Source organism: Miniopterus natalensis, chromosome 1, assembly GCF_054644295.1.
Source record: "Miniopterus natalensis isolate mMinNat1 chromosome 1, mMinNat1.hap1, whole genome shotgun sequence".
Classification (NCBI taxonomy): domain Eukaryota; kingdom Metazoa; phylum Chordata; class Mammalia; order Chiroptera; family Miniopteridae; genus Miniopterus; species Miniopterus natalensis.
Window position 1 is genome coordinate 175440275 of NC_142081.1, and position 20660 is coordinate 175460934.

Below are 20660 nucleotides of genomic sequence, written 5' to 3' on the forward strand. Positions count from 1 at the left end.
TGTGAAGATTAAAGTCGGAGAGGAAAATGAGAGAACCAAACAGAAAGTTAGAAAGCACAGGATAGAAACAGAAGGATCAGAAGAGCAGCAAGAGGCCAGGAACAAGATATGTGCCTCTGATGAGTTTAAAGCATTACTTTGCAATTTGGGGGCTACAGCACCTCTGGTATTTAAAAGGCTGCAACACAAACTAGGTCTTAAAGCACTTTGTGGCTGTAGTAGCTCTGTGTTTCTGAGTCTGAGTGCAGAACAACTTTAAATTGGTGGTCCACATGCCTTTAAGTAATTGTGCATGTACTACACAGACTGAATTGCCAGATGGCCTGTCTCCCCACCCCTTCAGCCCCATATCTGCATATGCATGTCAATATTCACCCACAAGGTTTTGAGCCTCTGGGAAGGTCTGATAGAAAATCAGGGAAGGAAGCAATGATTATGCCTTACTGCCCTGGACTGTCTTTCTGTGCCCTCAACTCAAGTCTTCCCATATTCCTTTCCTGTAGTAGCAGGGCCTCCATATTATTTCTGTGAAAAGAAGGGGTTACAGATTTATTTAGCACCTACTAGGCACCAGGTTTTCTGCTTCCCATATGGTGATATTAATACTTTATACATAACCAGATGTCAGTTGGCATCCTGAGACTGAAATCAATTAACCCAAGCCCTTTATCATGTACTATTATAAGTCTGATGTTTTCCCTGGAACTTTTGTGCATGTCCAGATTGTTTCAACAGTCACTTCTGGTTCTAATTTCTTGTTTCTCCTGAACTCATATTATCATTCTGGCCTTAAGTATATGGCAGCTCTCTTCCCTATGCTCCATGCTGACCCACATGTGGAACTCAGCACCTCCAAAACACTCCAACAAAGCAATGGTACAAATAACGGACTTTTTGAAAAAGTAGAGAATCGGTGACATTTTATATCACAGCAATGACAAAAACATAATATCAAATAATAAAACCCCTGTTTTAAATTCTTTCAGTCCCTCTAACACTGGGCATTACTTGCTGAGAACTTTAACGTCTTGTCCAGTTTCTCAGCTGTTTTGTTTCCAGTTTTCCTCTTCACCCTGGCCCTCTATTTTCTCTTCTGGCCTCAACTCCCCTCTGTTATTACTCAGAGAATTGTCGCTGTTTTCCCCTTCTTAACTCTGCACATATTTTGTATTTTCAAAAGCTCATTAACATGTCCCCTAAACAAAGAGCCACTTATTCTGGGTCTTGACCTTTAGCACCACAGAATAGGTGGCAGAGCCTTTGAAATCTTCTCTTTCTTCCTCCCTGCTGTTCCCAGCAAGTGGAAGGGACACCCCAAAGATTTATTTTCCTACTGACATAAACTATGCCCTACAGCTTGAGAAAAAAGAAGCAGGCTCTGGGAGTTTGAATGACATTTATTTTTCTTGCCCCAACACTCAGAGACAAGGAAATTAATAGAGAGCACTCACAAAGACAGAGCCAGAACCCAGGGTGGGCCAAGTACCAACCCATTTGTTTGCCACCATGCTACTTTTCCAGAACAGATGGTAGCCAATGAGTCTCCATTAACCACCAAATTAAGGAAACATAGGGAAAAGGAGAGTATAAGAGGTGCAGACAGAAGAAGACAGATGAATTATCAATGATATTGAAATTGAGTTTGTGATTGAAGTTTTTCTTTCATTCATGTAAAGTGAGGACAGAATGTGAAGAGTCAGGAGATGGTGTTGAACATTCGCTGTTAATTTGGTAATGAATGCAAAGAAGGCAATTTGTGGGGAGAGAGTCTTTCTCTCAGTGCTGACTGTCTACTTCCAGCAGGCCATCTGCAAGGCAGCTGCCCAGGGAAGAGATAAGCAGGTATCTATAAACTCTTAGTCATCAGAATTAGTCTGTGCTTCCCTGAGCTGTTTGCAATTGGCCTTTATTTTCCCCTTTGTAACTGGAACTTCCACACATACAAAAAAAATTCTTGGGAACTTCTAACTAGCGTACACATACACACATATATATGATATATATGTTATAAATCATATATCATATATACTGATATCATATATTTATATCATACATATGATAATATATGTGGTATAAATATATATATATTTACTGGCTGACATGGATGTTTCTTTTCTAGTAATTCTCCAATAAAATCAGAAGGTAAAGGGCTCTGGAAGTTACAAAATAATATACTGGTCTGATGATTTCAATTACGAAAGTCATTCTTAAATGACATATTTTCATACCTCAGTAAAACCCATAAGGCATTATGCCTAAAATTATAAATTTTCCTGAATTCCGCCTTCTGTTGCACCCACCCCCAGGAACTCAGCAATATCCTCGAACGAAAGGTAATAAATCCCGACTTACTGACCTGTGTGTGCCTACACCTGTGCGGGGCCCGAGCTGCCATGAAAGCACGTGCATAGTTAAGCCTGTCCTTGCTAAACTCCTCACTGAGACATAAAAGCACCTATCTGTAAGGGATGAACAAGTACAGCAAGGTCTGTATTGGTGAGTAGCAGTACTATGCTTTATTTAGTACCAAGACAAAAAGTAAATGTGAAAGCCTGGAATGGCTTTAGCACAATTTAGAGGTCTCTGGAATAGCCTAACTCTGCATTTTTGAAATACAGAAACAACAGTTTATTTCAAGCCAGTCGTTTTCCCCTAATCTGTGTCCCATAAATGTCTCCTCCTTTACAAATACACAGTTTTTCTGCAGTAAATCCTTTTGTTTTTTATTTCTGGAGAAGCAAGCTAAGTGATTGTCATATTTCCACTGGCATCGTGTAGATCAAGCCAAAAGAAACGGAAGTTTTTAAAATTTTTAATACCTACTCTTCTAGGAGGCAGGAATTTGAAAAATACCTCCTGTAAGCTCTGTGGTGATAATAACTTGCTATTTTAACCTCAAGATGCCATCTGCATTTCATAATGTGATTTCCCAGTTCTGAAAGGACAGTGATGAAATGATCTGACCTTTACGTATTCCTGTTTGATTTCTCTCTCAGTGTTCTGTGGGAAAAATAAAATGAGCTAAATATACCTGAGCCTTTTCTGTCTCCTCTACCCTGAAATGGGTCGTCTAATTAGCTTCCCCACTCTCCCCACCAAGACACAGTTGTCACGCTCCCCCCTCCTGTTGTTGAAGCCTGCCCCCTCTCCCCCCATCAGAGAATCCTGCAGTGGAGAGCAGTTCTTTCTTCCCACTGGCAGGAAATCTTGTGAATTGAAAAATAACAGATTTTAGATTTTCTGAGTCTTCATCTTGGACTCAAACAAACAAATCCCCCCTGCGAGCGAACCCGATAGGAAAGATGTTGTGCTGCCTGTTTTATGGACCATGACGAGGGCCATGATGAGGATGCCAATGGAGGGAGAAGAGGGAATCTGGACTCCCACCAAACAGCCTTCTCCTCTGGCGAGAGGGATTTTCTTTTTTATATGTCTCTGATCATGAGAAGATTAAGAGGTAAGGCTCTGTCCAGGAAAGTCATCCGGCTGAACCGGAGCAAGCACACCAACTATTCCCCATGCTAATGCTTGTCTGAGGCCTGAAATTCAAAACTCCATCCTCTGGGAGGGATACTACCTGACCCTTCACTTAGAGAAATATTTGTGGTTCTTAATAGAACAATTCAGAGTAAAATGAACTCTTAAATGAAAAGAAGAAAAAAAAGAATTGTTGGGTAAAATACGAAAGGCAGCATGATATTGTGATTTATAAGTTTATATTTCATCTTTTTCCCCTCCATCGTTCCGTTTTTCTGGCACAGAGATCCTAAGCCTTTGGAACCTATAAATCATGAGAGTGATAAAGTTGTATTTTGTTGTGTTAATGAGGTGGCTTTTGGAAGGATCAAGGTGGCCAACCACAGGATTAGAGGATTGGAACTTTCAGTCCCACCCCCTGACCTCCAGGCAGGGGAGAAGGGCTGAAGATGGAGATCACCAATGGCCAATAATATAATCAATCATGCCTATGTAATGGAGCCTCCATAAGAACTCAAAAGGATGGGGTTTGGAGAGATTCTGGGTTGGTGAACACATGGAGGTGCTGGGAGAGTGATGGTCCTGGAGAGGGCCTAGAAGCTCTGCACCCCTTCCCCATACTTTGCCCTGTGTATCTCTTCCATCTGGCTGCTCCTCATTATTTCCTTTTATAATAAACCAATGATCTAGTAAGTAAATTGTTTCTCTGAGGTGTGTGAGCTGCTGTAGAAAAAAGAGTTGAACCCTAAAAGGAGATCGTGGAAATCTCTGAATTATAGCCAGTTGATTATAAAAGTAAATGTACCCTGGGCTTGCAACCAGCGTCTGAAGTGAGGGGCAGTCTTGTAGAACTGAACCTTTAACATGTGGAATCTGATGCTATCTTTGGATAGATAGTGTCAGAATTGAGTTGTACTGTAGGACAACCAGCTGGTGTCCAGACAACTGCTTGTTGTATGTGTGAGAAACACCCTCCCCACACTGCACCCTCCCACACAAACATACACATTGGAATTGGGTCCCAGAACCCCAAAGCGGGGGTTAAATATTTGTCTTTAAAATCAAAGAGGTCTGAGTTTTCAACATGACTCTAACACAAATGAACATTCCTCGATTCAGTTCTTTATCTGTGAAATTGGGATGTTAAATGTTCCTATATCTGATGGATGTTGTAAAAACTGATGTCAAGTATTCTGGTACTCAATACATGGTACGTATTCATTGTACTTTAACTATTTCTATTCTTAATTTAAGGTTGTCTTTTTCCCCCTGGACTGCACACAGAAGTATACACAGACTTTAGTTAAACGCATTATATTATAAATTTAATTCAACATGTTTAACTCAGTCTGACCTGTGTGGAAGGCATTTATCAGGCATAGGCCTCAAGAAGCTCTCATTACAGGAGACCCTTGGCATTTGAGGATTTAATGTCTCCTGCATCTTTTCTTTATTATCTACCCTAAATGTTAGTGACATGCAACTTTTTCTGAGATGTAAGCGTGAGTAGTGTGTACTGTAAGGTCAATAAATTAGTTGTTCCAGGAAGAGCAACTGAATTAATGACAGTCCAGCCAAGCGCTCTGTCACTGCCTGAGTGTGTTTTAGTCAATTATGATCTCATGAAGACAGCTGTAATCTTGAATTATATATACCATAAAGGTGATCAAAATGTGGGGATTTTTAAAGATCTTAAAATGGATTATTTGTAAAAATCTTAGAAGGTCAAATTCCTTAATCAGAAAGGGTCCTAGAGAAATGCTCGCTCTTGTCTTGCCCTCTTGTCTTTGGACAGAAGACCTGTGTAAGCCAACTACGATGCATATAATTATCTTTTCTTGCTCTGAAGCTTTCTAAGGATGGACACTTCCCAGATACTCTTTGTAGCTCGTTCCAGCATCTTCTCACTCATCACAGTCAAGATCCTTCCTGATGTCTAATCTAAGCTTTGCTTCTTTCTTCAAGAGTTCTCTCAGAAAGGGCGTGAAGTCTATTCCCTCTTCCTATTTCCAATAAGTGCCTAGCACGGCCCTCGCCATAATACCTGCGAACAACTGCTCCAACGTGGTTTCAGTCAGGGAGTGGATCAAGCATTTCCATAAGCCCGAGGACCCTAATCAAGCCACAACTTAATCTTCACAAAGCTTAACTCTGGGATAAGTAATATCGACTGCTAATGAATTTTGCTAAGTATTAGCCATATTTCCTAAGCTTTGAACCTCTCTATCTTTAAATGTTATTAGAAGTAATGATGTTTTCTGACCTGATTTAGTCACCTAACTCCTACACATAGACGCTGAAGCCAGTACACTTTGGTGCAAGTCACAACTCTATCACTTAATAGTTGTGTAACTTAGGGCAAGTTTTTCAACTTTCCACATCTCAGTTTCCTTATTAGTAGAGATAATAATGATACATACTTCATTTGGCTGCATTATGGATTAAGTGGATTAACACTTAAGGTCCTGAGACCAGTACCCAGTTTGTAGAAGTGCTCAGTAAGTACTATTACCAAGGCTACAGGATGATTTTCCAGACCTTATCATCTTATCTCTACAGCCGGCTTAGTATTACTTTCTCTGCCTGGAAAATCCAGCCTTTCCTACCTGCACTATCTTCCTCTTAAACGTCTCAGCTTGGTTGACTCTCTTATCTACCATGAAATTAGTTGTGATCTCATCTTCAGGGTCCCTTTTTTAGTACTATTTTTAGTCAATTATGATCTCATGAAGACAGTTGTCTTTTCAAACTTACCTTCTCAGTGAGATTCCTGGCTTTTCCTTGAAGGAATAAAGTAAACCCTACAATTTTTAATAACCCTTCGTAATTCCTAGCAAGTTTCTTTGCTCTTACGGAGCACTTGGTGAGCAAAGGTGAGCTGATAGATGACGTGTTTATTTATCGGATTATCTCAAACTTAGTGTAAAAATTCTTATTAGGTTATCTCATCTACTCCACCTAATTCTAGTGTTTATATTTACATAAGAAGCACTAGTAACTGTTCTTGGTACACAGTAAGTACTCAATAAATAAGATCATAATGAAGAAAGGAAGAGAAATATTTTTCCCAAGTCAGGCAACACGTTATCTCATTTGGCTTCAATGACCTAAATTCAATGACCTTGAATTTATCCTTCAATAAATTCAATGACCTTGAATTTATCCTCATTTTAAAGATGAATAAATTCAAGCTTTGAGTGGCAAAGGATGATCATAAACCCTGGTTTTCCCAGGACAGTATTGGTTTACACTTCTTGTACCAGGACATAGTAATGGTGTTCCCATTCATTATCAAAAGTGCACATTTGCACAATAAATGACCAGCTTAATTAACATCAAGGTAATATGGATCCTGTAAGTGGAGGGGTTATAACTAAAACTATATAACTAAGTCAACTCCAGAGCTCTAATCCCTAGGCTAACCTCATGGAAAAGCATATATCTCATTTCTTCCACATACCAGGGAGTAATGCAAAATATAAAATTTAGAGAGCTTTGGGAGGGCCACATACAGATTGAAACTTTAAGTTTGAGAGGTCTCAGACAACCAAGAGAACCAAGAAAACATGATCAGGTGGCAAGGTGGGGAAATTATTTCCATTTATTTTCTGTCATCTCACAGAATAATTCCCCCATTAGAAAAACTGTGAATTTTACCTGCACAATGAAAACATCATACAAAAATATTATTATATTTGATTATGCATGTGATGAATGTTATACCTGATGTTTTGGCATTAAAAAGGAAGAAGTTCATTAAAAACCTGGAAGGTAATAAAAAAATAATAGAAATACCAGCACTTAAAATTTATATAGCAATTTAAAGATTATACAGAACATATTTGTATCGGATTTATCTCTTTTGATTCTCACAGTTCCCTGAAATAGGTAGAACAGAAATAATTATTTCTATTTTACATGGAACTAAAAATCAAAGGGCTTAAGTAAGTCATTAGATTTATACTTGATAGTATAAATTAGGATACAACATCATTCTGACATTTCAAAGTGATTTAAAATTATTCAAACATAACTTGACAGGAAGCACTTTCAAGGGGAATGTACTTAAGGGAAAAAAACAAAATTATATTTGCCAGAAAGGTTGTGTCTGGACTTAAAAAACTGCCTGTGTGCTGCCCCACTAGACACTGATTTTAACTACGAGATTCATCAGGTTTTTAAAACTGCAAGACATTATCTTCACCTTGCCCAGTCAGCATAGGCGCTCCACCTAGAGAGAACAGAGGTGAATTTGTTCATTTCACATCTTGGGTACAAAATATTGGGCATCACTGTCAAATCCAGCCAAATGCCTTCCGAATGAGAGGATCAGCGTGAACAATGCTGTCCCAGCACACCTGAGCCACTTTTTTCTAGTGGTTTCATATCAGGTCCCAAAGTCAGGAAACTGCTGATTCTGGGCAAAAGTATAAAATAACTCTGGTGTCCCCTCTCTCCTCAAGTCCTTTTCTTATCTCTGTCCTTTAAATAAACCCGTTTGCTCATCCAACCATTCATTCACACTCTGGTTTAAATACAGGAATTGAAAACTAGCCTTATTGTTGCCTCTCTCAGGGTTAGTTGCATTTCAGTGTAATCAAAGCTAAAGATATTGAGATCTGATGAAGGCATTTCAAGCTGCTGGCATCCCACTTAACCTGAAATCACCTTCTGTAGATGCTACCTACCTACATTACCAACAGTCTCCTATTTTGACTCAAAAACAAACTTCCACTCAGTGAGGCTGAATAGTATTGAAAAAAGACAATGGTATTTGCTTTGCTTGAATTTGGGTTCATGTATCTCTGTCAATTTTGCAGAATCAGAGGTGCAAGCCCTTTAAAATGTGGAATAGCGGCAAGGTGACAATGCAAAAACATAATTCATCAAGATATGTTTATGTTCTAAAACACTGATATTGAATACAGTAGGGCAGATCCCATCTGTATATCCTGAAAGTCATTCCCTTTCACAAATTCAGAGAACCAGGTTATGAGATTCCCTTCAAACTTCATGACAACACAGCTTGTGGGGTGTCTCCCAAAGTGGTATTTGCATAGGCCTGGGAGATAGGCACCAATAGCTCACCACGGACTGAATGTGATTTTACAGTTTTGGGAACACATTCTACTCTCCAAATTTTTCATCCTGTCCTCTCATTCCCAACTTCAGAACTTCTAAAAAGCAGATCTCCACAAACTAAGCCTAGTGTTCAGTTGACCAACATTATTAAATCTTTATAGTGAATCTGTTTTTCTCTCCTCTCAGCAGCCTCCACTTAGGAGTTAGCATGAACTGCAATTTTTATTTTCTCAGTTGTTTCTTTGGGATGTGTTGACTTGTGTTTGTTGGGGGTGGAGTGGGTGACAGGGCAGAGGGGTTGTGATGTCAGTGGAAAGAATCTTTTATCACTGTGTGGTAGTTGATTTAACACATTTACTAGTTATGACAAATTACTGTGTGGATGTGAGAGTTTCAGACAAAGGTTGACATTTGAAAGCAAACATACCATGTAACTGCAAGGACACAATTGGAAGCAAAAATGACTAGATACATAGATAGACACAGAAATATATAGATATAAATTACATAAATATATATTTCAAGATTAGATATATTTTTTCATTTATATTTTCCAATTTGATTAAGTTCCTTGGTCATCCTTTAAAATCTAACTTATTCACAACAATTCACTTTGTAGTCATCAGCCAATTTATTCTTTAATATCTCTTAAATGTTTCCAGAAATAGTAATAGTTCAGGTGCCAATATGGAGATAACATTTTGCAAATTAAAAAGTCATTATTTTTCTACAGCTGATAATTTTGTGTGTGTGTATGTGTGCGTGTATGCATACATGCATAGTGTATTGTACAGAGGTCTCCGACTTACAATGGTTTGACTTACAATTTTCCAACTTTACAATGGTGCAAAAGCGATATGCAGTCAGTAAAAATACGCAGTCCGTACTTCAAATTATGAATTTTGAATTTTCCCCAGGCTAGTGATATGCAGTAGGATACTCTCTCCTGGTGCTGGACAGTGGCAACGAGCCACAGCTCCCAGTCAGCCAGGCAATCACAGGGTGAACAACTCTTGTTCGATAGTGTACCATGTTGCCAGCATTTTTTGGATACTGTGCTGTGTTTCTGCTTCCCATTGTGTCTATGAAATACCCATCTTTGTCTCCTGCTTCTGGCGAGAAGGAGAGATGAAACTCAACATAACTGCCCAAGCGCAGGCTAATGTAAGTGTTCTGAGCACATGAAAGGCAGGATATGCTGAGCTAGGATGCTCAGTAGGTTAGGTGTATTAAATGCATTTTCAACTTATATTTTCAGTTGAGGATGGGTTTGTCAGAACATACCTCCATTATAAGTCAAGAAGCATCCACATACACACGTATATATGCATTAATATTTGCCATGAAGTGATTTTGTGTCTGTGAAACTAGCTGTGCCATGTAATGAAGTTGTTTCTATGGAAACGGCTCATGATTCATGATCAACATAAAAGAAAATTACAGATGAAGGCATAAGGCAGACCTAACAGAGAAACTATTAATTCCTGAATTAAAAATTTAGATGCCATTATTACTCTTTCTTATGACTAGAAAAATTCTTTTATAATCGTAATAAATGTTATTGTTATTAAGTCCCTGCAATATGCAAGGAGTTACATAGCGAGCATAAAAAATATAATCCTAAACTTCCTGGAGCTTACACAGTGTGGGGGGTAAAGGCAAGGTTAAAAAAGAAAAACTTTATACATGCTGAACGATGATCATTGTTTATAGTGGGTCTTTTGTCTTTTCAGAGTCTTAAATTTTTATATGCTTAATACAGAGTCTTGATTTTTTATATGCTCAATACACGTGTTCTCCTGCAGAATTCTTTCTAGTGTGGCTACAGAAAATCTCCATAGAAGAAAGATGACTTCCTGCGGGTTCTGAAGTACCTCCAGGTGGATTTGGGTGGGAGAGGCTTGCAGGTGGTAGGAAGGAGAAATGATGGCCTCTGACATGAGAAAATATTCTAGGCACAGGTAGGATTTCAAATAAATGTCACCAACTGTCTCTCTGAAAACCACAAAACTGTATCTTTTGACTAGAGAACTGTATATTATTGCCCTGAAAATAATAGATCAGAAGAAGAAAAACCTCCCCAGGGGTCACAAAGGGTTAGAGTAGGCAGGGACCCTAGCTTTCAACAAATCTATTCCCCTGCTTTCAGAAAGGATCCCAAATAAATACTCTCATTCAAACAGGATTCACTCCTAGCAACTTGCCTGATTAATCCAATTAGCAACAGAGCAAGGCATCCAGCCTCTAACTTTTCTGTTGCATCTGAAGGACCCTAAACTTGTGCTCCTTTTCAGTTGAGGTAGGCATAGAATAGCTGATTGCTCACAGCTACCTAAGGACCTTCTTCTAGCTGAATCTATTTCTCGAGCTGTTTCGGTGCCTTCTTTCTCTAAACTAAATAAAACAATATCTGAATATCCCTTTGTTTAAATAGTTATCCTCTTTCCAGGAGACCATTTGTGGGGGAAAGGGCTCTGTTGAATTCTTGTTTAAAATCATCCCCACCAGGCCTTTCAACTGTTTCTGTTCTTCTGCAAAGTTCCTGGGAGCTACTTTTTAATTTTCTAGCAGCTAAGCTTCATTTCTCTGGGCACACTATTGGCCTCACCTGTGCTGTCTGTTATACCCAGTTTCATTGTATCTCCAAATACGATTTCTATGAGAACTCACACTGCTTTCGTGCCATTTCACATGGAAACACAATGTTCTAGAAGGGCTCTGAATCATTTTAGGAGAAGAGAGCAGGTGCTGTGTAAGTGGGCTCCCTCTACATCGATTTTCCCACCTGTATAGTTTTATAAAGGCAAGTAAAACAGAGTATAAAGATCACTTCTCTGGGGGACCTGTTAGGGTCTAGGTCCTCCTTCATAAAGAACAATATTGCTGGAGATTAAAGTTGACTGCACTCTAGTCTCTGTCTTTGGCCAGCACCCTTTCTCCATATCTCTAACCAACCCATTTTAGCCACCACATTTATGGGCCCCAGGATTTCTCCCTATAGAATTTGTCTTATCTGTGAACAGAACTAGAAGAGTCACCAAGGAACTGGTATTTTTGAGGATAGTTCCCATTTCTACTATTCTACCTCGATGTTCTCACAAGTACCTTATAACAACATGCTCTGATTTTTTTTAAAAATCTGAAAATGTGTTCATCAACCTCAGTGCTGAGCAAAAGGGTTGCTGCTTCTTTACCTTTGCTCACCCCAGTAGATGGTGCCCATCACACAATAGGGTGCCCCTTAGGGTGTCCTAACTTCATTTCTTCTTTAACCCCCACAATCTAACCAGTCACAAAATCACTCTAATTTGTCTTTGTTGAATATCATTTGCCCCCTTCCCATTGCTAAGGCTACCATTCTACTTTAAGCATTTATCATTTCTCACCTGGACTTTGAAAAACTCTCTTGGCTTCTTAACTAGGAACACTTGCAGCCTACTCTAATTCACTCTCCACATAGCTACCAGAACGATCTATCCGAAATGCAAAACATAGCACCTGTTAAAATCTTCAGCAGGCTTCCTGTATTTCAGGATTAGGTTTCATTTCCTTAGCCTACCAATTCCAGTTCCATTGTCTGTCTCTCTGTGTCTCCCTTTCCCTTTCTCTCTCTCTCTCTGCCTCTGTGTGTATGTGTGTGCGCACATGAGCGCGTGCACCGTTCATAAAGCAAACAATTCAAAAGTATATATAAAGCATTGTAAGGATCCCTCCAACTCATATTCCTAGTCCTGGGTCCGCTTCCAAGAGAAACCCTGTTACTCATTTCTTGTGTATTCTTCCAGAAATTGTCAGCACGAATACAAAAAATATGTTTATAGACAGGCTTTTTTTTTTTTTTTTTTTTTTTTTTACACAAGTAAGAACACTCAATAGCATTGTTTTACTCTTTGCTGTTAGAATTCTGTCTTACCTCCTGACAATCTTCCCTGAGCCCTTTAAGTTCTACAGTAGTGAATTACCTGCAGTTCCCAGAATACTCCACGATGTTTTCAGGCACACCTGCCAATGCCTATGCCCTTCCTTTTGTTTGGTAGGTTCTTTTGTTTATTTGCAGCCTATATATGGTGCTAACTACTCTACCTGTTTAAGATTCATGTCAAGCATTAGCCCTTCACCATGCCTTAGAAACCACTCCTCTGTGTACTCATAGGGTCCTGGACTTGTATGTCTCTATCATAGCATCTACCACATTGTCTAAAATAATCTCATGTATACATTGTTTTGTACACTGTGAAATATTTGAAAGTATGGGGCATGTCTTAGTTATATTTCCACCCCTAGAGCCCAGTTTAGGCCATGAAAAAAGGCTAATTGTCTGTAAGTATGTGTTAAACCCAAACACCTCAAGACCACGGTAACTATGGATGATTCAAAATCTTTCAAAGGGGAAAAATCTTCACTCAGGGATAGAAATTTTAAATAACATATGTTTTAAAAGACTAAATGCTACAAGAACAGAGATCATATATTTTATTCACAAGAGTAGTTGAATAAATGCTCTTGGAAGAATGGCCTTTAATCTTAAATATACAATATGATGATGAGTTTTATTGGAGCTGCAAAGGTGGGAATACCTTAGGCACTTAATGAAGGGATAGCAGATAAAACTACTAGTAGAAAAACAATGACTATGAAAATGGGATAGCTGGGCTCATGAAAGAAACCCATGCATCTTTCACTATGTTTTTGTATCCAGACTTTTTCACTAAGTTATTGCTTCTGATAGGAATTAATTATAAATCCTTTCTTGAGCATTTCTGTCAAGTGCGAAGTAATAGATTGTTATTTACTACTGACTATTAACTTCTTTTGATAGAAAGCACTTAAGCAATTTCATTAAATGCACAATCTGTTGAAAACAGGAGTATTCTAAAATGCAGAAACTCGATGGTGATATTATGAAAAATAGGATTCGGTGCTCCGAAAAAGTTCATGGGTAAACTGTACTAACATGTAATCAATTATAAGCATATATTCATCCATCTTCCTATTATCCTCAAGGATGGTAATGTCATTTGAGTTATTAAAACTCAAATCATTTGGAAAAATTTAATACCATTTTTCTTTTGAAATGTTTTCCCTTCCTTGAGAATGCAAGTTTTCATTGTGTGTTTTGAGGATGCTATTAAGACTTTGTGGGCAGACCAAGACAAAAATCATCGAACACAGAATTGATACTAAGTGATGTTCAGGTGAGATAAACACCCTTGTTACCAGACCACCTGATGGAAAGATTTTAGGTGGGATAGGTAAATCCTTTAGGATACACAGATCCTAGAAAATAATGGTTTTCTTCTGTTTCACATTAAGTGTTGTACAAAGTATTAGTTTGGCAGTAGTGGAGTAATGTTCCCAGCTTGAATACAATGGACAGTATCGAACAGAAATAGTTCTAATTTGGTCTTGGCTCCAATATTTAATGCAATAAAAACCAGGCCTCAGTCAAGTCTCATTTTGAAGACGATTGAGCCAACATTTCTCATTGCTGTCTTTGGGAATGTGTTTAACTAGGGGAAAAAAAGGAAGGTAATGCCATGACCAACCAAAATGATGATTCAAGAGACCCAGACTGCCTACAATAATTACTGCCATGTTCCCAGGAGGCTACCATCGCTTGCACTCAGTGGGAATTCAATAAACGCTTGTTGGTTGATGCATTTAATGGGTGAATAAAATGGAACAGGGGGGCTCTAACTAGAGAATAAGATAGAAAGGAAGAATCTTAATTTTGACAGTCTAAACTCTTTAAATGTCTAAGTTTATATCATAGAATATTTGAATTAGAAATAGGTTTAGCAATCAGGTCACTTACTTTCATTGTACAGAGGAGACACCTGATGCCCAGAGAAGTCAAATGACTCAAGGTCCCAGAGCTAAATTCCACGAATATTTTTTAGTTGCCTAGCAGGTAGGAACCAGGCCCTAGAATCAGGCTGCCTGGTTTCAAATTCTGGCTCTGCCATTTACCGGCTCTGTAACTTCTGAACAAATTAGTTAACCCATCTCAACCGAAGTTTCCCTCTCTCAACCTCAATTTCTCCATCTGTAATGTGTGACAATAACTGCATAGCCTTAAATCAAGGATTAAATGAGCTACTAATACAAAAAGAAAAAAACTACTTGATAACCATACCTTATACATAGGATGTGTGCAATAAATATTACTATTTATTTTTATTGTATTATACATTTTAATAGCTAGTGTGGCCTTGTAATCCTAAGAACACAGGATTTTAAATGTGTACTCAAACTTTTAAAAATCTGGACAGGATTGCTTTGATGTGGCTTAAGGTATAAAAAGATATTTCTGTTATCTCCAAACAGAAAGGCAAAGGGAAGTTTTCCTCTCTTAGTTTCTCCAGATGGTATAATATTATAACCCAGCACCTAAAAATGAGACCTGGTCTATTACTCATATAAGAGAAATATGTATTTATGTCTTTATTTAACTGCTGATATCTGTTCCTACCTTTAAATGGTACTGACCTACTTATGCAATTTGCAAAGGAATCCTATTATAACCTCAGAGGACTTACTGACAGCAGCAAGAGTATGTTTAGGCTATTTTACAAAGCTATTGCAAGCTCCTCCGTGGGGGCAAAAACAGTTTGCAATGTTCTCTGTTCTGAAGAAGAGAAGTCATTGGTGTTCTGTAAAGCAGCAGGATAATACTGTCAGAGTGACAGTGCTTGGCAATATTTTCATAGCCATCATTTAAGGTTGGCTGACTCATAAGTATTGACACAGTTAGGAGGACTGCTTATTAGTCTAAGTCAAGCCCCATTATCCAGGCTCTTGCCTTTGTCCTGTTGCTTATCAAGTACCAAAGCTACCTGTTTAACTACCTGGAAATTAACTTGACACTTAATTTGGAACCTTGGAATAATACCATTCCTAGAGAAATTTAAGAGAAAAAAGATGTTCATTTCTTAATAACCCTAAATCTTAGGGTTACTCAAAGTAACCCTACTACTCAAAGTGCTGTCCACATACCAGCGAGCCACATCACCTGGGAGTTAGAAATGCAGGATGTCCAACCCCACCCCAAACCTCTGATTTAGAATTTGCATTCTAACCTTTTTAAGATTTCAGGGTGATTCATAGACACATTTAAGATTCAGAAACACTGATTTGAAGAAATGAGTGGGGAAGGGAGGGATTCTGACAGGTGGTTACTGTTTTGTGTTACCAAGATGATAGTAATTAGAGATAAACTAAGTGTGTATCAGAAACCTGGAATCAAATATTAAAATAACAACAGCAGCAACAGTGGTCTTTAATGACAGAGTATTTGGCCCTGTAATTACATTTGCTTTTCTTTTAGGCATTATTTATACGATTGGCTCGTTTTCATTTTTTATTTGTTTGCTTGTTTTCATTGTTATTTGTAATGCCTATAAAAGCATTCAGTTACATCCATCCATGCATGAAGAAAAAATAAATACATGTTAGTTATCTATTACTGGGAATGGCTACTTTAAGTTAGGACTCAATAGATGTAACATCTTCTGGGAGTGGTCGCTTGGACCATAGTGTCTTTAGGTTAAGGATAGGGAGCTCTGTGCTTGAAGGTCCAATTCGATCATCAGAAGCCACCTCTTTAAAAGAAGGAAAGACTAGTCTTTGAAATCTGAAATACAAGAGTTCAACCACTTGTTGGCATGTAATTAATATCATGTTTCCCCAGTCTACCACAAAGGGATGACTTGCTTATCGTTATCTATGTTTTACTGGGTTTATATTAGCAAATGATAGTGGTTACTTGAGACAATTTTTTTTTGGGGGGGGGGGTCCTGTCTCTTTTTTGTCCCAACTGCCTTCTGTTCATCTTTAGTCACTCTAGAGAGTGCTTTGTGTGTAGGTATATGGTTTGGCAGAAATTGTTAAGAGAGGTTTGAAGGGCTTAATATAACAATAAATGGAAATCACAGTGGTTTTTTAAAATGACAGTGATTGTTTATAATCACTGTCACATACACAATATATCACATGATACCAGAAGAAAAATCCTTCTTAATTCAATCAATACTATTCTTGCTTGAAAAAACAACAACCTTACTCTTAAGTATCTTTTTTCTATTTTTTCTGCATCAGAGGTTTGCATTCACTGCTCAGTAACTACGATTCTCAATAGTAGAGATCCTTGACTGTAAAAGCTGTCTATTTTACTTCCTAATTTTGGAAAGATATCTTCCATCCTGAAATATATAAATCAGAAAATACTTTTGATGCTATGCTAGTCTTTAAAACAGACAATGCTATAAACCAATATAGAATTATATTAATAACAAAAATTAACATAACCTAGTTTCAAACCCATTAATGGAATGCATAATTATCATGCCATTTTCCCAGCCATGGAATGGGTGGATAATGAATAAGAATATAAAAATGAGCAAAGCTTTAGTAACAAATTTTAGTCTAAATTTTCCTTAAAGCTATTTTTATTATATTCTTTGTCCATTCTTATTTTTTAAATTAACTTTGGTGAAAATTTCCTATTAAATAACCTCAAAAGTTACTGTCTATCAGGCCACTAAAACATGATTAATAAAAGAAGCAATTAGTATTTCCCACAGACATTCCACCCCTACTTACATTATCTAAAAACCAAAGCATATTATAGACCATTCTCTTCACCAGGGCTAACCATGCAGGCTGTGTTTATACAACACACTCAATCCTAAACTTCCTCTTTGTTTCCATTTTTCTTGCAGTTATTTCCAGTCTATTTATTGTGATGCTTTGCCATGGATGAGAGAAGAGAAAATAAACCTTGGGTCCTGCTGGTAGCTCGCATTAAAAGGGGAAACAAGGAGTAAGCTAACCAAGTTTTACTCCTTCAGTGCTAGTGCTTCTCATTTCCCATCTCTCTCTAACACGACTGTGGAAAGGTGGTGCATATTTTAGTATAATGTATCTCTCATTGATTTATCTGCTCGGGGAATATTTTTAAAAATCAAGTACATATACACATGGTGCGGCGAGTAAATAGGCTGTGTTATTCCATCATGAGGAGCTCTTTCCAGTGGCACTGCAATTAAATGATTTTTCTGAGCTTATGTATGAATTCAGTCGAACAACTGGTTATACAGAGCTTTTTCTCTTGTGGTGGTTGTTTTGGTTAATAGCAACTTCCCAATTCAAGACAAATTAAAAACAAAAAAACAAAAAACACCTGAAAAGATGTTTGTAAATATAGTCAATAGAATTATACATTTTTTTAAAATTCTGAAAAGTATAATATGCTATACAGAAGACTAACCACTGGCAAAGGCACTGTTTGCCTTTTGAGCTTTCCTAATCTTGTCCTATTTTATAAATTATCTATGGGGGTACTTACAAGGTGCCAAAATAAAAGAATAAAAATATTATTACATGATACAAACAACTTGTTTTACTCTCATGTCTTTAGCTGCAATAGCATGGGTTGGGTATGATTTGTATATGTATACATGTTATTATATTATCCAGTGTTTGTAAACATTGTGTTTTGGGTTGCTTTATTTTAGTGACATGTATGCAAACAGAATATTATAAATAAGTCAGTCTATTAAAAATATTTGTTGTCAGAAAATATTCATTGTGCATTACTTTTGAAAAGTTGCTTTTCTTTTTCCAATACAACTAGAGACCTTATTTTAAAATTGTATTTTAAATACACTATTTAAATCCAGGTAAGTTACTATCAGGGTGAGCACCTCCTAAGGCATATATTTGCCTAGTCACTATGTTACTAATATTGTATGTCAACTGTAATTGAAAAATCAATTTTAAAAAGAAAAAAATAAAGTTGGGTAGAACTGTAAAATACAGAAATTTAATAGTCACACTTCTATTATAATCATATTCAACAGATTATATTTTTCTTTCCTGTCCTAATCTTAAAAAAAAAAAAAAAAAAAACTTAAACCTTATCCTGTTAAAATAAAATGACACACTAGTAGTAAAATGAAAAGACAATTCAATAGCCTTTACAACTATAAAGGGATAAAATCCCTAAAGATTTTATTCTTTAAATTATTCAGGCTATCTAAATTTCAGCAAGCGGAAAAAAAAATGAGCTGATGCTCACGTAGATCTAGCTGTTCCCTAGGTGGTTAGTTCTAGAAAAGCAACAGGCTTTCCCCCCTGCCTGCTTCTGGTGAGAAGCAACAGTTAGAAACTCTAGCAACTAGCAAACTGCTACCTCACAGTGGCTGGAAGCAGCCAATAGAGAAAGCGACAGCTATGATTTCAATCCATTTTTGCAACAGCTTCCAAACGGGAAGAGAGATAAAAAAGGAAACAATAGAATGTTAACCCTTTGAGACAAGGAAGGGTCTCGCTGCTCTCCCCCCACCCCCTTCCACCGTCCCTTGAATCATCAGGCCTCTTAGGCGTGCTTAAGTTCCTAGGGTAAAACAAAGCAATAACTCGAGTCATTCTGTTTCATCTGAAACTGGCAAGATGCAGCAAGACAAATTCAGACACCCGCACATGGGAGCAACGCAAGCCTCCCCAGAAGCTGGCCCGAGCGCTTTCCTATTAGCAAGCACGGGCTGTGGTCTCAGCCTGTTGCTCCGCCACACGGTGCGCTAGAGCCTATAAAAAGGGATGGGACGCCCTGAAACCTCATCTGGGAGTTTGAGGGCTGGGTGGCGGGGCTGGGTCTGTCCGGCTCCGGGGCTGCGGGGCCGGACCTGGCGAAGGGAGGCTGCGGACCACCGCGCGAGGCCCCGCGTGCAGGCTGCCCGGCCGCCGGCAGGTGGTGCCCTGGGCATCCGAACGCCGAGGAAGCCGGGCTGAAGTAGCGCTCAGACTCCGCCCCACCCACCGCGCCGCCAGTCACCAGTCTTTCCCCAAATAGTGCCGAGCACGTTTCCTCCGGAACACCGCAGTGGCCCGTGTGTGTTGAAAATACAAACCAGGGGCAACAGGGTGTGTGCGCCAGCGTGGGGAGCGCGCGCGGACTGGGACTCCCCGGGCCGGGGCGAGATGACCGCCAATGAAACGCAGAGGACACGGGGACCGGTCCATTTGGTATCTGCGTAAGCCCGGCCGCGAGCCCGTCCCGAGGCCACTCACCATGTTCACTTCGGAGACCATGTCTATGCTGGCGACATCGATCCGCATCCCGACGTCCACGGGGGGACCTGCCGGGGAGGTGGGACACAGTATGGTCATAGTCTCAGAGTGGCGCCTGGCCGGGCGGGCAGAGGGGCTTCCTTTGCGCTCACTACACCGAGAGTGGGTTCCCCCTACGCCCCCCCGCTGGCAGGGCACAGCTTGGGAAAACAGGTGTGGGCACACGCGTGATGCAGTGACTATGCAGAGGGCGTGTCGGGCCGGGAAAGGTCGGCTCTGCCTGGGGTTCATCCACCTGCGACTGGGGGATCCTGTGGGTGCGGGGGTGGGTGTGTGTGTGTGGGTGTGTGTGTGTGTGTCCAGGGCGTAGGGCATAGTGCACGCTTGCGAAAATTACGTGTGTTTGTTTTTTTTAAACATTTATCTCTGGCAGGAAAGGAGAACTGGGTGTGGGTTACAGGTTGAAAAAAGATGAAGCTTTACCTCCAAAGTCCGGCCGCAAGCGAATGTCATATCCTTTGAGCAATCTGTCCACTGTCTCTTTCACGTATGACATGTTGCTGGGCTCATTGGCGCTGAAGGGAAGAAGTAGGGACCGTATTGAGAACGAGCAGAAACTGCGAGCAGACATGAAAACAGACAGGCACACCTACCCCAAATAACAAGCGACACGACCCGGCAGGCGGGGAACGCGACCACCGGCAGGAGGAGAGAACGCTCACCTGTGCGCACAACAGACCATGGCAATCACCGCCGGGAGGGAGAGGAGCCCCAGCCTCCCTCGCTTTTGCACTGTCCACATTACTAACTCTGATTAAAGAATTGTCTTTTCGGCGAAGATTCAAGGAATGCAACTTAGTCGGCGGCAGGGCAGTAATTCCCGAGCGGGCTGCGCATGCGCAGGGAGCGCTCGCTGCCAGGAGACACCTTGCGCCTCGCAGACGATCAGCGGAGCAGGCAACAGATTTCAGCGCCGTCCAGTTCCCGGGCGGTGCTCGCGGCGGGGAGTCGGGGCCTGCCGTCTGCGGGGG

General features: G+C 39.6%; 1 protein-coding gene across 2 annotated transcripts in view; it reads right to left on the minus strand.

The window, feature by feature from the left end:
* Window positions 1-20431, minus strand: part of GABRB1 (gamma-aminobutyric acid type A receptor subunit beta1) — a 292998-nt gene extending 272567 nt beyond the window's left edge. For both annotated transcript variants that reach the window (XM_087816835.1, XM_087816833.1), the window contains exons 1-3: window positions 20352-20431; window positions 20113-20204; window positions 19630-19697 (exon numbers count right to left, since the gene is read on the minus strand). In XM_087816835.1, the coding sequence (XP_087672961.1) occupies window positions 19630-19697; window positions 20113-20204; window positions 20352-20431 (240 nt within the window). The remainder of the gene's footprint in view (window positions 1-19629; window positions 19698-20112; window positions 20205-20351) is intronic.
* Between the last annotated feature and the right edge of the window lie 229 nt (window positions 20432-20660).